Source organism: Panthera pardus, unplaced genomic scaffold, assembly GCF_024362965.1.
Source record: "Panthera pardus isolate Hobbes unplaced genomic scaffold, ASM2436296v1 HiC_scaffold_17, whole genome shotgun sequence".
NCBI classification, from domain to species: domain Eukaryota; kingdom Metazoa; phylum Chordata; class Mammalia; order Carnivora; family Felidae; genus Panthera; species Panthera pardus.
Window position 1 is genome coordinate 8,154,024 of NW_026526732.1, and position 19,755 is coordinate 8,173,778.

General features: G+C 50.7%; 1 protein-coding gene across 1 annotated transcript in view; it reads right to left on the minus strand.

The window, feature by feature from the left end:
* The window catches only part of IGF2R (insulin like growth factor 2 receptor), a 103,540-nt gene extending 84,004 nt beyond the window's left edge, over positions 1 to 19,536 (minus strand). Inside the window, exon 1 of the mRNA XM_019412710.2 lies at positions 19,177 to 19,536. Coding sequence (XP_019268255.2) covers positions 19,177 to 19,331 — 155 coding nt within the window. The 5' untranslated portion in view covers positions 19,332 to 19,536. The remainder of the gene's footprint in view (positions 1 to 19,176) is intronic.
* Positions 19,537 to 19,755: the final 219 nt, after the last annotated feature.

A 19,755-nucleotide genomic window follows, 5' to 3' on the forward strand; every position in this document is an offset into this window, starting at 1 on the left:
GATGCACTTCCCAGAGCCCCCTTCCGCCGGGCCTCAGGACAAAGACTCCACAACCCAGCAGGCAACATGGCCCTCCCCTGCAGGGATGTGGGCCCCCTCTCCCCCCCCCCCCACCTCCAGCAGCCCTGTCCAGTAACAGACGAGCCCCAAGAGCGGGGTGGTGGCAGGCAAGGAACCAAGCATTCTCCCGAACCTAGGTGTGGGGACTGACCAAAATTTCCGTGCCAAGAAGCAAAGGGACAGGAACACCCCAGAGTGCTCCCCTAGAGGTTGTGACAGCCAGCTACTGGAAACCTGAAAAACGGGCCGGGCGGGCGGGAGTTAAGGCCAGGCTCAGAAGCAGTTACCATTGAACTAAGCTTCTTGTTTTTATTTTGTATTTTTATGTTTTCAAGCTTAGTTGACACACAATGTTAATTAGTTTCAAGTGTGCAACATGGTAATTCATTCTCTCTCTTCCTTAGGCTGTGCTCACAAGTGAAGTTACCATCGGCCACCATACAACCTGTTACAATACCGTGGACTTTATTCCCTGTGCTGTGCCTTTTATCCCCGTGCCTTGTTCATTCCGTAACTGGAAACCTTTTCCTCCCTCTCTCCTCCACCCAAGTTATCTACGCCCCCAGGCACCCCCTTCCCTCTGGCATCCACCAATTTTGAACTCAGCATCTTTATCAGTAACCCCTTAGAGTTATCTCCTAAAGTCATGAGGGCTAAAGACAAGAGAAAATAACCCAAGTATGACCAGGCATGAGAACGTCATCAATAAAGGCCTGTTTCCTTTGACCTTCACTAGCCTTTCTTTATTCATTTGCTTCACAAATATTTCTTAACAACTCACTGCAGAGGCACTGAGGGGTGCAGCGATGATCAGAGACCAAAAGCCCCCTGCCCTCCAGGGGAGGACAGAACATAAACGGGTAAACAAATACACAGTAAACAAAAATAAAATGAACAGGTAAGCCATTTCACACGCTGGTACGCCAAGTGCAATGACAAAACAAACCAGCGTGGGACAGGAAATGACCAAGGGCGTACTTGAGCCTGGAAAGTCTTGAGATAGTGTTTTCCCTGGGACCCGAACAACAAAAAGGAGCAACTCGGGAAGATATGGTGGGAAGAATATGCCGGCAGATGGACCACTTCTAGGCCCCGAGGAGGGAATGAATTTAGCATCGTGACAGAAAAGGAAAGAGGGCAATGAGGCTGGAGGGAGACGGGTAAGCAGAGCAAGCAGCAGGTAAGGTCAAGGACATGGGGAGGCTGGCTACACCAGGGCTTTGCTTTGCAGAGTAAACAATGTCGTTTTCATCTAGTACTTGAAACAAAGGAAGGCCACTCAAAGACACTATGGGTCTTTCCTTAAAATTTTAAGGTAGTGTTTTTACTTTGCAGAGTATTAGCAAAACTTTTCTATTAATTACAGTTAATTTTTAAAAAATGCTAATCTCTTATTCAAGAGCAACGGCCATGTTTTTCTGGGATACTAACACATCAAATCTAAAACCTTAATAGTGGTATCATGAAAGTGTTTCACAACCCTGAGTATACGAGCAAGGTACACAAAGGTATCATTTTAGAATGAATCAACTAGTAGGAATCAACTCTAAAGCAATCCACACAGCGCCTAAAATGCTACGCTTTTCTTAAAAACAGAATTCCGCTGCTGGTTTCGCAGAGGTGATATTTAAATAAGGTAGTTGTAAAAAGTGTGTGTTTAGGGAGCAGAAAAGAGATGGGGGGGGGCAAAACGGGGAAGATTGTCTTGATTATCTGGAAATCAGTGTCCCTAGCAAGAAAATTGTTGCTCTGTCCAATTTTATTTCTTTTCTCCATTTGCATTTCCTATTTGCTTTGTCAAGATTTATCAAAATGGTAAGTGGCTATGGGAGTGAGGGGCAATGAGGACCCTATGAAAGTTCTTGGGCCCTGGCTTCTTTCTGGGGGTTGCCAGAGCCACCTACCACAGGGCAGCCCCTCCAGGCTGGCACCTTCAATGACACTCACAAACCCAACCTGAAACACCCAGGTTCGAAGACTCCTTGGCCACGCCACTTAAAAATGACGGAATGGCCACGGCATGTTTCTAATCTACACTACCAAGCGTCTGGAAGAAAATATTTGCAAGCTGAGTGGAAATGCAGTCTACACACACACATACACTTGCGTGCACATCTTGAATACGTCTGCTATACAAACATCTCCCGCAACAAGACAGGTCTGAAAGCCTGTGGGCGTCTCCTTGAATCTCTAACACCCCAATCTGCATCAAGTCTTCCAGGTCACCGTGGCTTCTACCCTATACACCACCCCCACCCCCACCCCGAGGGAAAGGACGGGGCACAAGGAGGTGTAACAAGGGAGAACCACAAAGGCCCAAGGAAGCAGTTGGTCAATGGGAAACAGCACCAGCAGCCCTGCCCGCTGTCCCAGCCTTGCGACATTCGGCCAACATCCTCAGAGGAGAGGACGCAGCCGATTCCCAGTGAAAACTGCTCTTCTGGACACGTCTTCTGTGCGAGAACCTTGGCTTTGAAAAGTTAGCAAAAGCAAGCAAGACCCTTGCCGTTCTACCTCACTTTCCAGAGCGTGAAACGTAGTCAGCCGACGTCCCCCTCCCACTCTCCAAAAATCCAAATTCATTTCCATGCAAACCTGACGATTCTAGATACGCACGTAGGCACAGTAAGTCCTCTCGATCCACAGCTGTGACACCAGCACGACTGGCAGTGCCCACCATGCAATGCTGGCTCTTGGTAGGTGTCCCCAGCCGCATGGCTCCTCAGGGTGGTCACGGCCTCCCCTCCCAGAACGATGACGAGCAGGCCCACGGCCGCCGGGAACAAAGCCGTGGGGGACCAGGGCGGTGGCTCTGCACGCCTCTCCCAGCAAAGCCACCGTCCTCCCACGGTCCCGAGCACCCTGGCCTGAGAGCCAAAGATCCCAAGGCTCAGAAGACCAAGTCCCCTGCCCAAAGCCACAGAACCATGAAATGTGCCTGGTCTACCTGAGCTCCAAGGGCAAGTGCTTAACCACTCCAGCGAACTGCTTCATTTCGTTTCAGTTTTCAAAAGCATTTTTAACTTCGCAGAAAATAGTTTCAATTACAACACTGAAACTGACAAAATATTCCACAAAACTTTAGTTATAGTCCTGTCGCAATAAATGCCTCCAAAACGACAGATTCCATCCGTACTGCGTGGGCTCCCAGACTGAGCGAAGCCACAGTGAGCCCGTGGAAGACCCAGGCTGCCCCAGCCACGGTGGCCCACAGACCGTGCACTTGCCGAACTCGAGCTCCCCCCAGGGTTTGCACTTCTGCTCTCGACCCCCGTCCGCTTCCGCTGCTCTTCTGCACAGTCTGAACTGCCGAACCCCAAAGGTGCCTTCTGCAACCTCTTTCCTCACTCACCCGGTGGTTCCTGAAGAAAGAGCATCGATCCCTGAGCCCCTACCCACAGCTGCCCTCGCCCCCCTGCGTATCCAAGCTGGGTGAGGACGCCACTGAGAAGGAGACGCATCTCACACTCACTCTCCTTTAAAACATGTACTTGGCTCAGCGGAGAGCTGCCCTTTAAAACCCCAACCAAGAGTCTCACGGTGTCACCAGAAACTCAGAAATATCCTACGATCACTCCTTCGTATCCAGCAGGGAATGGTGGAGGGGGCAGAAGTCACACACAAGGCAAATGACTTTGGACAGCTCTGATTTTAAAGTGGATCCTGCTCCTGAAATGTGCCGCGAACATGGACAATTTCACCATAAAAACCGAGCACACAGGCCAAGCCCTTCCCTTATAGAAAGCTCAAAACTGTCTGCCCCTGACTGCAATCCCACCGCCCCTGCTGAAAGTGTCCTGGACGACCACAGTCAGGCCATGTGTCTGTTCGGTGGACAGAGGCTCCATTTTAATCTCATCTGGTTTGAATTTCATAATATCCTGAAAGGTGTTGGCAGATTACCAGTGAGAAGGAGGCACACAAGTAGCATACTGTCAACCAAGCCAGAAGCAGGAAGGCATTTCCACTTTCCCAATACCGCTCCAGCAAATGCCACACGCGGGGCCCATCCTGGTCAAGAATAAACCAATCTAGGGGCAGCGACGAAGAAGCAAATCCAGCTGGCCAAACACAATCGCCTGGAGCTCAGAAAGCTTCATGAAGAAACGCAGAACCATCTCCACTGACTGAGGTCTGTCCAGAAGAAAGAAAACTCAAAAGGAAAAGCCACAGAGGTACACCTGGACAGTAGGCTTAAACTATTTGAACTTGGCATCTTACTGGGACAAGTAAGTTTTCACATCTGTCGTCACTGAATACCTGCAAAACCGTGGTATCTTGCAAAACGGAATTTGGGGTCCTTACATTTTTTAAAACAACTAACATTTTAAAATCAAATACATAAAATTCAGTTACGAAATGTAGGATATGTGGCGGCTGGGTGGCTCAGTCGGTAAACCGTCCGAATTCGGCTCGGGTCATAATCTCTCACGGTCCGTGAGTTCGAGCCCCGCGTCGGGCTCTGTGCTGACAGCTCGGAGCCTGGAGCCTGTTTTGGATTCTGTGTCTTCCTCTCTCTCTGCCCCTCCCCTGTTCACACTCTGTCTCCCTCTCTTTCAAAAATAAACAAACATTAAAAAAATTTTTTAATAAATAAATAAAATGTAGGCTATGCCCAACGTCTTAAAGAAAACAAAAAATCTCAGGAAACTGAGTTCCTTCGCTCCAACACAAAACAGGTCCATGAACCCTCACCAACTCTTCACACGTAGTGCCACACAGCCACACTCCTGAAATATACCTTCGTTCCCTCACGCTCTATGAGTCAGGGTTATGGTAATGGTCATGTAGCCATTAAACTTTTTATTACTGGCCTACAATTAATTATTGGTATAAAAAGCAGTATACAGGTATGATGGAATCAGTAATAAAATTAATAAGCATGTGCAAATCTATAATTTGGTTTCTTTTTTAAAAAAGAACAACAAAGCTCAGTAATATACGTTCTAAATTCACAGCATACAATAACTGGCTTGAGGAATGTTTCTCTGAATCTAGAGTGAGCAGCAGATCTAAAATTTGGGGGACGAGGGGGAAAGTCTTTCCAACCTGAACATCAAAAAAAGATTTTCCTACTTTTGGCCTGCATCCAAGTCCTCTTGCAGAATATTCCGGAAATTGTTTGGCTCACTTCTGCCCCTTATCATTACCAGATAGTTTCTCAGCTCGTATATCCAGCTCACTAACCTTCAAAAATCTGGAACGGTCTCCTAAATTTAAGAAGGGGGAGGGGAGGATGCAGGGGAAAAGGAGGGCGCGGAAAGAGGCAGGGTTTCCAAAATGGACATTTGCAGGAGAAGGACAAGAGCTTGCTGTGACCACTGTTGTCGACAGCTCTCTGCGGCTGACACCAAGGGAGAAGAATCTGATTTGGCACGATAAATCTGCACCCTGGTCTGAAGGCCAGGGGACACATGAGTTTGACACAGCATGGCAAAAGCTTATATAGGAAGTACTTCACTTCCTATTCTAACAAACCCACAAAGCTGTGGATAAAGATATGAGGCCTGCACCAAAAAAAAAAAAAAAAGGCAAGAAAGTGCCAGACGTCAGCTTTTGGTTTTCCCAGGTAGTTCCGCAGGGTCTGGGAGCGAGAAGCCAGCTGGCTAGAGAGGCACCCGGCTGGAAGCAAGGCTCTGAGACGGCACCAGAGCCTAAGGCGCCACGGGATGGGCTTGGGGGGGGTGGGGGGGGGGGGCAGAGCTTTAAAACAGCGCCACTAGTGACTAACAGAGGTCATGTGAAATAGGGAGGGAGGTGAGCTGCACTTGGAAAGGTGCCAGGGCGAGTGGAGAGAGCCCACAGACCTGGCTCCGACTCCCGCCCCACCCTGCCCAGCTGTGTGGGACATGCTTGATCTCTGAAGCCCCAACTTCCTCATCTGCAAAACTCAGCTGCCACACAAAGTCACCGTGAGGAAAATCATGACTAGGAACGTACAACTTTTGAGAGACTAAGATTTAAGGCTTTCATCTGGTCAATAGAAGGCTCCAGGCAGCTTTAAAAATGGAGTTTACAAAAAAAAGGTACTTTGGCTTGGAGCCCTCCTAAAGGAATGTCACGTAACACTGGCCAGGAAGTGAGAGGGGCAGGCCCTGGTCTTGGGCCATCTCCACAGAGCTGGCAGAGCTGAAGACAGAGACTGGGGGGTGGGGGTGGGGGCCTTAGGGCACGCACACACACACACATACACACGCACACACACACACACACACACCCTTCTGCTGCCTCCCAGGATCTCTCAGGACAGGACAGCCCACTTTGGGCCTACCCACGCTAAGGCCACGGAGCCACCAGCTCCCACCAGAACAGAAGCCTGATGCATCTGAAACTCTGGCAGAGCAGCAGGGGCAAAGGACAGGACGGGACACAGTCTTCCTAAGGAGGTTCCACTGCAGTGCAAGGTGTGGGATTCTCAATAAACTGACAGGGGCCCCTTCGCAACACGAAGCTACCAGGAAGGACGGCCGGTCTTTCCTCTGCTGCGCCTGTGGCCTTTTTGCTCAGGTCCACTCCATATGGTAGCAGGATGCGGGCCTGTATTTCAACCCTCAACCCTGCTCTGTGAGGACTTCTTTAAAAATCAGAGTAATCACCTGGATGCTCGAATACTTTGTTGCTCCTATGCATAAAGGAGGCTTGGATTATGGGCTAAACCTCCCTCATTATACAGATATCTGAATTTGACTGCTTTTAAAGTCAACCCACCAGCGCATGGCATAGAATTCAAACCCGAATGCTCCGCCCCCTGGTAAGCTGTCACCGGTGTCCCAGAAAACCCTCCCAGACCCTGTGCCATTCCTTCCGAGCTCCAACCACAGGGACGGTCTGCCCTCCTGGGTGCCGGGCAGTCAACTCAGCTGCGGGACGGCAGTGAGGCCACTGTCGGGGGCTCATTCGGCCGGCAAGGTTCACACGGGAGAAAAGGCTCTGCTTTGAAGATGCCAGGCTCCAATGTCAGACTGGCACACACAGCTCAGCAGGACCTAACACCCGACCGGGAAAAGGAACCACACACACACAGGGCGCTCAGTCAGTGCCGGGGTGGGCATCGCCTCCGTGAGATCACTTAAGTAGGTCAACGCTAGCTCATCTCGGCCTCACGAGCTCTTAGAAGAACAAGGGCAAGTCTGTGGCCCACACTTCTGCTGAACGGTCTGCAAACACCATCACTCAACTTCACCCAATCCGTCCAGGTCGGTGCTGTGCCCCCTGCAGACACAGCACGATGGCCCTTTGAGATCCATGACCTTACCTCCTGTCACCAGCTCAGGAAGTGGCTGAGCCAGCCCTCCAAAGAGGCCTGTCCGGCCTCGGAGCACAGGCCACCTCCGCCACAGGGCCACAGTAAAAGCGTCACCAACGTAAATGTGACCTGAAGAGAAAAGGCCGCTGTTTGCTTAACTGCTACCCTCGGCAGAGGTCGTGCTTCTTAGTTCGCTGTGGAAGTTAAGACAGAAACTCCCATGTTTCCATCAAGTCTACCTTGATGGCTTACCTGCATGGTCCTCACACATTGTGCCTTCCCTCACCTCACTAAGGCCCATGCTTCACGGCACCCTGGCCACCAGACTCGTCCCCTACTTGGGGACAGCACCCCGAGTTTTGCTTCCTCTGTCTTCTCCTTCCTTCTCTCCCTTCGCCCTGGGTCACCAACCTTCCTCTCCGTGCTGGACCACTCCCTTCAGTGTACAAACCTATCGTGCTACACCCCACTTTTTAAAAATTTTTTTTTATGTTTATTTATTTTTGAGAGACAGAGAGAGACAGAGCATGAGTCAGGGAGGGGCAGAGAGAGAGAAAGAGAGACACAGAATCGGAAGCAGGCTCCAGGCTCTGAGCTGACAGCAGGGACCCCGATGCGGGGCTCAAACCCACACACCGTGAGATCACAACCTGAGCAGAAGTCAGACACTTGACCGACTGAGCCACCCAGGCACCACTACACCCCACTTTTTACGACACTCTCCCTTGATCCCATAAGCCAGAGCAGCCACCAGCCACTGCTCTGATCCCTTTACAGCAAACTCCAAACCTACTGTCCCCGTGTCCTGTGCTCTCACATTCCCTCAAAGCCAACCAGGTTTTCACCAACACCTCCATCGTCACCACCAAAGACCTCTCTCTGTGCTGCCAAAGCCAACGGTCACTTTTCCACCTTTGTGGCAGTCGGTGCTCCCACCTGACACGCCTGACCACTTCCTTCCTCCAGCCCGGTCTTCCCTGGCCTTCCGGGACATCGCGCTGTCTTGGTTCCCGTCCCAGGCCCCTGGCATCTCTTCGTCGGCCTCCCCGGCAGGTCCCCCAGCATCTGTCCCTCAGACTCTGCCTCCACCATTGCCTAAGTACTCGCTCCAGTGCTCCCGATACAGTGCTCCTGATACGCAGTGGCCCCCAAACAGCCCCAGCCCGAGGGACTGCCCTCAGCCCGAAGGCACAGCTCGGAGGTCCGCTTGAGCCCACCCTGGATGCCGGGAGGCATCCCCACAGCGACACGGCCAAGCCGAACGCCCTGTCTTCCCTGTAGAGCAGCTCCACCAGCTCTCCCCTCCTCCGAAAACAGCAACTCCACCGCAACACAACTTTCCACTGCACAGACCGAACCTCCCTCTCTCCTCGCATCCCGAAGCCATCACCAGCCCCACCTTCAAAATATCCAACTCCCACCACTTCTCACTACACCCTTTGCTACAACCCCCATCCGACCTGCTGTAACTTCTAACCTGGTCTATCAAAACTCCCAGCTTCCCCCTTTTGGCCATCCCCTACGTCACTCCCGGGCTCAAAATCCTCCCGGGGCCCCCCGTCCCTCACTACAAGGGCCTATGGGACCCGGTCCCCAGCTACTTCTTCCTTCCAGGCCTCTCCCGCTCCCTCCGGCACTCATGCTGCTCCCGCCCCAACAGCCCCTCTGCCACGCCCCAGCCACGTCAGCCGTGCTCCCCTCCAGAGCACCCGACGCGGGGTCCCCCGCTCGAGGCACTTCCTCCGCGCGCTAAGCTTGCACATCCTCTTGGAAACGGCCCCACCCGTGGCTCGTCCCTCCCCCAGTGTCAACCAAAGTGACAACCAAAGGGCGACTCTAGAAGACAGAAAAGAGAAGCCACGCTGGCTTCCCACTGTGCCTGCGGTGAGTAAACATCTGCGGCAGGCGGCAGGTGGAGGAGGGTCAGAGGAACCGCGAGGGTGACTCAGTGGAGACGCACCCTTGTCACTCGTAGGAACCCACTTCTTCGGGACTTCCATTCTGGTGGTTTGGTTTTCTGTTTTCAGACAGGGGGCGAAGAGCAGGAAGTCTTGGGGGGCAGACTGTTTCCAGGACAAGGCATCGGCGTACCAGGCGGAGCCGGTTTCAGAGCGAAGCTAACGTCTGACGCCAACAAATGAAATTTACACCCGGTCCAAACCCGCCGGGCCGTCTACGCCTCAGTGGGCTCTCCACATGCACAGGTTAGTGCCACACACGCACGCGTGCGCGGAGAGTATTTACGGCACCCAAGCACGAAGGCTCCTTCCTCCCAGGCCGCCCACCGGCAACCACATCTCAAAGGCCATTTGTCACCGCTCCCACATTTCGTAATCTCTCCGTCCATACCCTGCACCAAAACTAAGGTTGATACGGTCACAGCCTCTCTAATTTCCACAGGTCCCCTCGCTCGCCCGCCGTGAGCCGAAATACTCAGAAGAATCTGCTCCCTCCGCCCAAGCAGGCCGCCCTCCCTCCCTCTGTCTACTCGAGGGCACAGCTGCCCCAGGGGATCTAAAAGCACACAAAAGTGAACAGGAAAATCCCACCAAAGATCTCTGGCTGATCTGAAGGGCAGGTTCTGTGCTCGCAGGAAGGAGAGCGACTGGCATTTCCGCCACCGTGGCCCCCCGCACCCGCTAACACAAGGACGAAAATAGGCAGATGACACACGGCTCGGGGCACCTCAAGGACCTAGCCAGCAGCAGCCGTTTTTCCAGCTGTACAGCACAGTGGACTTCAGGAAGTGCTCTTCTCACCTCCCCCACCCCGGCCCGCCCGTCTGGCTCCCCGCCCCCACCTACAGCACATAGCCTGGGACCCAGGGCCCCACTCCCCCTGCAGGGGGAGCCGGGGGAGGGGTGAGGACCAGCCGCTCCTGACTGCTGACACCCCCCCCCCCCCCCCAGCCCCGGGCGGGCGGGAGTCAGCTGGGCCTCTCACCCCTCCAGGAGATGGCCGGGGAGGCCGGTTCTGCACGGCTGCGGCCGCCCCCAGGGAAGGCAGACCAGCCAAGGAAACGGCAGGGGAGGACCCGGGGCCCGCAGGCCATATGGCATCTGCATCGGCCCAAAGCCCACACCTCCTATCATCAAGCGTCTCCTTGTCCGAGGGAATCTGAGTTGGGCTTTTCCCCAACTCACAAGCGAAGGAATCCTGAAGGATGCATACTTCACAACCACAGAATTCTGGATGCAAAATGGACCCCGAGAATCACACAGTCTGATGATTTTTCAACTTCTTCAAAGGATGGAAACATTTCTTTCTCAAAAGGACTCTTCAGTGGAGCGCCACTGTAGAAATCGGCTACAGAAGAGATGCTCTCTGGTTGAGGCAGAAACCCCACGGCACTAACGGAGAACCCGGGGCGGGTGGGGGGGTGAGGGGGGGTGCAGAGTAAGAGGCTAAAAATATCATGGGGACAACGCAACGTTAAACAGACAAAACGTAATCACCGCCACCACCGTTTCTGAACACTGAGGAGGGGGCAGGCGCTGAAATTCTCTAACTCTCAAACCAGCCCTGAAAACTTGTCCAGCACCCTGATTTGGCACAAGAGGAAATCAAGGTCTGTAAGGATCAGTGACTGGCCTGAGACCTTATAACTAGTAAAGAGAGGAGTCCAATTTCCAAACCAGGATGGCCGCTTCCAGAACGAACGGCCCTCTCTTGCAAAGGAAACTGAGATCCAGAGAAAAGAGATCTGCCACAGCCAACTCCGTAATCCAGCTCCTAGGAGAACACACTGCACTTGGCCAACTGCAGTGAACACAGGGTTTATCAGCTATCTCCTGGCAGGCTCAGGCTGGGGGCGGGGGGCGGGGGGGGGATACCTGGGAAGGCAGAAATTCCCGAGATCTGAAGAGCAGACAGGGAGATACAGCAGCCAGAGGCCCGCCCTGCCCATCCCCCAAGCTCCCCCCAAACCACTCAGAGCCAAGATCCAACAACTGCTGCCAGCCCTACCCTGCACAGCTGCACTAGGACAAGCAACAAATGTCCCGAAGGAGACGTACTGCAAAGACCACAGTCAAGAATCACCAGTCATCAGAAGGACACTGCCATGAAAACGAGAGGGCAAACTCCAGCAGAAGACCCAGGGCCCAAGGAAGGAGAAGTAACAGAGCAAGGAGAGCACAACTTTCCAACCCATCTTCCCAGAAATGATGAAAGCTGCACGGCCGTGAAGACAGGTGGGGTCACAGGCAGCTCTGGATACATATCAACTGGAGACCTTGTTAAAATGAAGAATTAAAAAATTAAAACGTTTAAGAACCTATGAGCAACAGATTGGCTAAACTGGGAGACAGGAAGCAAGACATTCTTCTGGAACTCTGTTCATAGCAGTAGCCAGATACAAAGTATAAAAGACCAGAGGAGCAAGACAAAGAATAAGTTACAGTAAAGAAAAGCTGAACAGCACAATAAAAGAAACTTTGACCCAAAGGGAGAAGGAGTTGTTCCAAACACACAGAACACTCCCAACTTGACTAGGTGCTAGGCCACAGGGGAAATGTCACTAAATTCCACCACGTTTACTAGCCACAGTGGGGAGGGGAGGGGGGGACGGGACGGGAGGGGGGGACAGGGAGGGGAAGGGGGAGGCAGGGCGGGAAGGGGGACGGAGCCATTTACCTAGGGGAAAAAAGATTCTAAAAAATTAGTGGGTCCAGGAAGTTGAAATAGTTAAACTTTTGCGTCCTGAAAGAAAATATTTAAAATTTAAGGATAAAAAAAACTATGTAACAAACCTCTGAGTGATACAGTCCTCAGAACAAAGAAACATATAGCTTTAAATTCATCTCATGTTACGTAAAATGATTTAAAATAAAAGATCTAAGCTTTTCAATGAAATTACCAATAGAGAGCAGAAATTAGTAAAATTGAAAATAAATGGTGAGAGAGACGGTGAATGTAAAACGGTAGTTCTTTTAAAGACTGAAAAGGGTAAACAAACAAATCTTTCGTAAGTATGAAGAAAAAAGTGCACAATTAAAATCAGAATATTTTTTAACTTACCTAGAGATACAAAGGGTTATTGTCAAAACTAGGAGGTAGCATGCTGCGTTTTTATATACGAATGTGAAATTAACATGACAACTTCCTAGAAAATATGGAGTTTCGGTCAACTGGCTCAAGAAAAAGTTGCAAATCTAACTAGCTAAATAAAGAGGATAAAACTGAAACCATAATCAAAACTCCTCCCCCACTGTACTCTACCTCCTCAAAGACACCAGACCCAGAGAGCTTTACTGGTGAGTTCTACCAAAATTTAAGTAAGAGAACATGCCCATCTTACACAAAAGTGCTCCACAACATATAAAATACTAAAAGCTTCCTAGCTCTTTCCACAAAGCAAACATGCTCTTGATGCTAAACTCAGCCAAGAACAGCATGGCAAAGAAAATTACAGTCCAATCTCACTAAAACACAGCTATAAGCATCCTATATAAAATACTAGCAAACAGAACTAGATGTATTCATGGAAGAAATAAACGTTCACCTTCTCCTCACACCATACATAAAAATTAAACCCCCCCCCAAAAAAAAACTGATCCTAGGGCTAAACATAAAAGTTAAAACTATAAAACTTCCAGACAACCATAAGAGAAAATCTGTTTGACCTTTGAGTAGACCAATGGTTCTCAACTGGAAGTAATTTTGGCCACCAGCAGCCATTTAAAATGTCTGAAGACATGTTGTCTGTCATAACTGAGAGGGCGGGGGGGGGGGGGTCCCTCCTGGCATCTAGCGAGTAGACGTCAGGGATGCTATGTAACATCCTATAATGTACAAGAGCCCCCATGACAGAGAATTACCCAGCCTAAACGTCAATACAGTTAAGGTTGCGAAACTTTAGGGCAAGATTTCTTAAGCTGCAAAAAAAAAACACAAAAAACAAAAAACACAAACCGTTAAAAAAAAAAAAAAGATAATGGGAATGCAAGTTGGTGCAGCCACTCTGGAAACAAGTCTGGAGGTGCCTCAAAAAACTAAAAATAGAACTACCCTATGACCCAGCAATTGCACTACTAGGCATTTATCCACGGGATACAGGTGTGCTGTTTCGAAGGGACACATGCACCCCCATGTTTATAGCAGCACTATCAACAATACCAAAGTATGGAAAGAGCCCAAAGGTCCATCGACAGATGAATGGATAAAGAAGATGTGGTATATATACATATACAATGGAGTATTACTCAGCAATCAAAAAGAATGAAATCTTGCCATTTGCAACTACATGGATGGAACTGGAGGGTATTATGCTAAGTGAAATTAGTCAGAGAAAGACAAATATCATATGACTTCACTTATATGAGGACTTTATGAGACAAAACAGATGAACATAAGGGAAGGGAAACAAAAATAATATAAAAACAGGGAGGGGAACAAAACAGAAGAGACTCATAAATATGGAGAACAAACTGAGGGTTACGGGAGGCGTTGTGGGAGGGGGGATGGGCTAAATGGGTAAGGGGCACTAAGGAATCTACTCCTGAAATCATTGTTGCACTATATGCTAACTAATTTGGATGTAAATTTAAAAAAATAAAAAATAGAATTACAAAATAAATAAAAATAAATTAGCAAACAAAAAATAAATTGAAGTTCATCAAAATGAAAAAATATCTGTTGACAAAGTATACATTAAGAAAATGAAAAGGTAAGCCAAAGACTGGAAAAAATATTCATAGTACACAGTACACATACCTAAGGACTTGTACTCAGAATACATAAAGAGCTCTTAAAACTCATTAAGATGACCACTGCCCCCCCCCCCCCCACACACACAAAACTTTGTCAGGGGGGAGAGTGGTGACAAAAGACTGGTTTTAATAAAGAGACATTGCTGAAGACCGTCCAAATGGTCAATAAACACATGGAAGATGTTCAACATCATTAGACATTCCAATAAATACGAGGAAAGATATGCGACACCATGAATCGGGGATACGGAAATTAAAACCACACTGAGATACACTGCAAACCCACTAGAATGACTAAAACTAAAACTGGTAAGATCAAGTGTTGACCCGGACACTGAACTGGAACTCTCACACGTGGCTTGTGGGAATGCAAAAGGACACTCACCTCCGAATACAGCGTGACAGCTCTCAGAGTGAAACACCATACGTTGAACAATTCCACGCCTGTGTATCTACTCAAGAGAAAAATGAATGCACAAGTCCACACGGACTCGTTTGCAAATACTCAACAGCTGTATTCGTACTAGCCAAAAACCGGTTAACACCTAGATTTTTCCTAAACCAAAGAGAAAAATCAAAACTAAGATTACACTATTTAAAATTAACAAAAATAAGGAGAAGGGTGTGCATGGTTGCTGCCTCCCTAGGGAGAGCAGTCGTGGCCAGCACAAACTTCTAGGATTCCGATGCGCCGCTCCATTTGTGCTGTCTCCATTCCGGCTCTGGCTCCTCCTGATTTTCCCTCTGCTTAAGAAATTACTGGAAAATAACCGAATCCTGCGTCACCTTGCAAGGATCAAACACGAGGAGACACAATCAGCATAAGTCCAGGCCTCTGTCCCTCACTGGTCATGAGTCAGCTACGAGGAAGACACAAAGGGGCCACAGGTATTCCACCTTCCCGTACACCATCACTGGCCAGTGGGGGCATTACCAAGAGATAGACCTCTGTGGCTAGGACAACAAAAAGGAAGAAAACAAAAAAAGAAGTAACCAGCAAAGTAATGAGGTACTTTCTGCCGCGAAGTCCCAGTTCTGATACCCTACTGAATCATCTGCCCAGCTCAATACAGTTTTACATGCCAAGATCAAAATACAGATGAGAACATCTGAATCATTTTTCTCAGCCCCATCTTTTAAAACTCTTTCTATGAAACACTGATAAAAGGTGGGAAATCCAATCAGGAATTCATTTCCTGGGAATCTGTCAGGACGCTGCTCTAAGAATCAATGCATGAGGTCTAATGTACCCATAATTTAACCATCTTGGGCTTCTCCCACACTTATTGTTGCAAGAAATGTACACACACAAATGCATGTGGTCCAGGTTTAACATGTGGCCCAAATTAAGCATATAAGCATTGTTCCTTCAGAAAAATCGCAGGGAAAAAAAAATCTCCTTAGAGACAGCAACTAAACCAACCCCAACTCCCGGCTGGCCTCGTTATTCTCTTGTTCTTGATATAATAAAAACTTTCCAGCATTTGTACCCAAACAACTGGGAGGAAACTTGTTCTGAATAAATTATAAAGTATTTTACTTAAATCATGCAGCCCAATGCATTATTTTATAACTAGTACAAACTATTAAGACCTCACTTACTAAGGATGTTAACACCTAAACAAACAGGAAACTCACCTACTACATACGATGCAAGACGGCATTTTACAAAGTGTAAATCCCACGGCGATGAGTAAAGCTACTGACGAGCAGAGAGCATTTTGGTCACTTTGGGTGACTTCTGGCGACTCTGCAAGGCCTGGCTTCTGCCCTACCCCCCCCCCCCCCCCCCCCCGTTATCACTGTTCCAGCCCTACTGACCTCCAAACATTCCTCACCGGCATTAACACTCCTCCTTCCTCAGGACCTCTGTACATGGCCAGACCCACAGCCACTCACACCGGCCTCGGGAAATGCCTTCTTTCTGCTAGCACACTGCCTCCCCAAAAAACAGCTCAGTGACTAAAAATCACCAACTTCTTCCACAGCACAGGACTCACCCGGCACGGCAATGCTCTCGAGTCTTAGAAAACACACGACTGAGTTGCTCTAACAAGAAGCACATTAAGCACTGCGTAGAGCCAGACACACTTCGGGAACATCGCCTTTTTCGTCCCTGCTTTCCAGTGCACAACTCACAGAGACCAGTTCTGTCCCCCAGGTGCACAGATGCAGTTAAAGATCCTGCTGAAATAGCTCTCTGTGTTGCCGGCATCCCTCCCGGTAACTAACTGCACCAGGGACGGGACCCCTGCCACCGCCTTACCCCAGGAGAGAGCAGGGCCGCGGCTGGCCCCAAGCTCTGCCCTCACCCCGGGGGCCTCACCAGGTGACCTGCAGGCAGCCCTGAAGCAGACTCGACCTCCCTCGTGTCGGTTCTAAGGGACTGCAGATGAAAAGTGCCTTCTCTGGTTCTAGAGAGCTGGGCTTCAGAGAAGTTGCTTCCCAGGATCCAACTCTATTATTTCGAGATGATGAGAATTTACTGCAGGGCTCTAGTTAAAGCTGTACAGTGTCTGGGCACTCCCCACCTGTGGCGTGGATGGTGGGTGTCTGGGGACTGCCCTAGGCACCAAGCCACCGCGGACAATTTCCAATGGAAAACTGTGTTCTGTGTTGCAAACAAGCAATTTACAAATACTTGGAATGTAATCCTTGAGTCTACTGGGGACATCTACCTAGGGTCTGCTGTCACTTGACCAAGCTACGCAAAGAGTAATACTTGGAGCGGCCTAGTTTCCATACTCCCTACTGGAGATCTGGGTGGGTTATTCACATTTCAGCCAATGGATACCCAGAGATGGAATAAAAAGGCACTTGAACACACTCTGCTTTGGTGATACTTAGCAGAACTTTTCATACTTGATTAAAAAAATCATCAGCTCTGGGGCACCCGGGTGGCTCAGTAGGTTAAGCGTCCGACTTCAGCTCAGGTCATGATCTCAAAGCTCGTGGATTGGAGCCCCGTGTTGGGCTCTCTGCTGCCAGCACAGAGCCGGCTTCAGATCCTCTGCCCTCTCTCTGCCCCTCCCCTGCCAGCACTCTCCCTCTCAAAAATACAGACATTAAAAACAAATTATCAGCTCCCATTCGTACTCTTCAAATATACGCTAGAGTCAAGGAACTTTTAGCCAGTGTTATCTCATAAAAATACACAGATTTTTTACACACACACACACACACCCAAAAGTTGTAACAAGCATTTAAGCCAAGATATTCATTTAAAACAGGAACAAATAGGAACGTTTTCATTTGGCAGAATATGGAGTTTAAAGCTGAGATTATGCAGGGCTCTGGAGAAGTCTCAACACAAAACCACAGAGCGGTAACAGGGAAAAGAAACGTGTGCAAGCACACCCCTGAATTAACTGGGAGATTTGCTGTCCTACAGAACTCTGGCAGAAAAAGTAAACACGCCAACTTTAAAGGCATTCTGAGACTGCAGAGGACACATTTATCACACTAACAGCGCACATCACCCAAGAGCACTCTCTAGCATTTGCTAAGTTAAAGATACAAAAGCCATTGCCTACTGGACCCAGAGGCCATGTTCCACTCGCAGATGAGGCCGTGAGGACTAACGTAATGCGAAACTAAGGGCCCCTTGCCTCAGCCACTATGTATGGGTCTGCGCTTGAAGCCAACTTTAACCTTAGCCCTTAAAAGATAAATTCCAATTTGCTAACAAATCCAAGACTTCAATACCACTAGCCCAGCTGAGTTAATGTCCTATGGAGAGGGCTGCTCACAGCAGCCATTATTCCAAAACCTTCTTTAAACGCAAGCTGTAGCCTGACCTTGCAGAAGCTGCCCCCCTTTTGTGTGTACCATGCACCATGCTCATTACGGTGTAATATGTATGTGAGGAGGCAGCCTGCCTAAAAATGAATGTGCAGTGAACCCTCCATCCGACTGTTCCCCCCCCCCCACAAAAAAAAGGGAAGAGAAATAAAGAACATGGCCCTTGCACAGAATTCCTGTTGTGAGCTCAGCCTCACTCTCCTTAGAACAAGCTCTAACCTCAGAGGTACGAATGAGACCATCTCTGACACAGGGGAAAAACCAGAATCCCATAAACCACACCACAAACTCAAAGTTCAGTTCAAAGCAGGTTCAACTCATTCTGAGAAGGAACCTCCTAGTGCCACTGGGAGCTCTTTGACTGTTTGCTGGTCTTTCTGAGCTCTTCATCCTGCTCCCTTTTTACCAAAGTTTAAAAAATCAATAAAAGTTGGATTTTCTGTCATCCTAAACAGCTCAGAAAAGGCTGGTCAGAAAATCCTCCTAACGGGCAGCTCCCCACCCCCAGGACTCCTGTCCTAACCAGCACAGGGCACTAACAGCCCTCGACGGGTCTAGCGATTATACAATCATGATTCCCAGAGCAAAAGACTCCACTAGAATAATCCACCCTAGAGACAATGACATCATGTGAGCAACTAGACAGGAAGTTAGGCTCGGAGAAGTGGAAGGGTAAAGTCTTGAAAGCCAATACAGGATGACCACCCTCCATTCCCTCGATCAAAAAAAAAAAAAAAAAAAAAAAAGTCACCTTCTGCAGAAAAGCTACTTTAAAGAGAACATGGAAAACCTACAAGCAGGAAATCAATCAGCAAATGAAACCAACCCCTCCCACCCCAGTAAGGCCATTCGTGTGGGTGTCCTTCCACACTAAGGGGCCTCTCCAAAGTCCCGCTGGTGGAACTTTGAGAAAAACGTGCAGCGGGAACAAAGCAAAGCTGTAGTTCCTGCGTCCTCCAACTTTCGCAGGCGCACCGCTGTGAGAGGGCAGGCGCTGGGCGGAGGGCGCCCGCAGCGTGTCACCCGGTTGAGTCGGGGCGGCCGGCTGCTCGCACACAAAGCCGCCCGGACTTAGTGACAGCCACAAGTGGCGAGACAGCGGGCCCCCCCCCTCCCCTGGGCCAGTGCCAGGACGGCGAGTACCCCGCGCCCCCCGCCCGCGCGACCCCTCGGTCTCTCATCCTTCGCCACTATGCGGGCAACTTTCCCTCGGAGACGAGGGAACCCAAACCCGGGCTAAAGGCGACTCGGGGAGCCCAGCCCGTCCGCAGAGCGCCCCAGCCACCCCCCCCCCAAAACCAGCCCCGCTGCGCGCCCCGGGCACCTCGAGCGAAGCCTGCGCCCGGGCGGGCCACCCACCTGCACAGCTCGGGGAACTCGGCGCCCTGGGCCCGCGCGGCTCCCGGGGCCAAGACGAGCAGCAGCAGCAGCAGCTGCAGCAGGAGCAGGGAGAGCAGCGGGCAGCCGGCGGGCGCGGGCCCCAGGTGGGCGCTCCGGCCGGCGGCGGCCCCCATCGCGCCCGGCCCTGGCTGCGCGGCGAGCGCGGGGCTAGCGGCGCGCGGCTGCCGGGGGCCGCGCCCGGGACATGGTCGCGCCGCCAGGGCGGAGACTGAGGTGGAGACGGAGAGAGGCGCGAGACGAGCGGGAGCGGAGCGGGAGCCCGAGGGGCGCACGGCTCGGCTCGGCTGGGCTCGGCGGCGGCGGCGGCGGCGGCGGCCCCGGAACCGCGTCACGTGACCGCGCCCGGCACCGCCCCCTCCCCCGCCCCGCTCACATGACTCCCTTGTTCAGGTGATCCCCGCCCGCCCCGGCTCCGCCCAGGCCCGGTCACGTGAGCGCGGCCCGCGCGGGGCAGGAAGCGGCGCGGCGGGGCGCGGGGCGCAGGTGCGTGGCGTGGGCCTGCGTCCCGGTGGCGGCGGGGACCGGTGACCCGGGCCT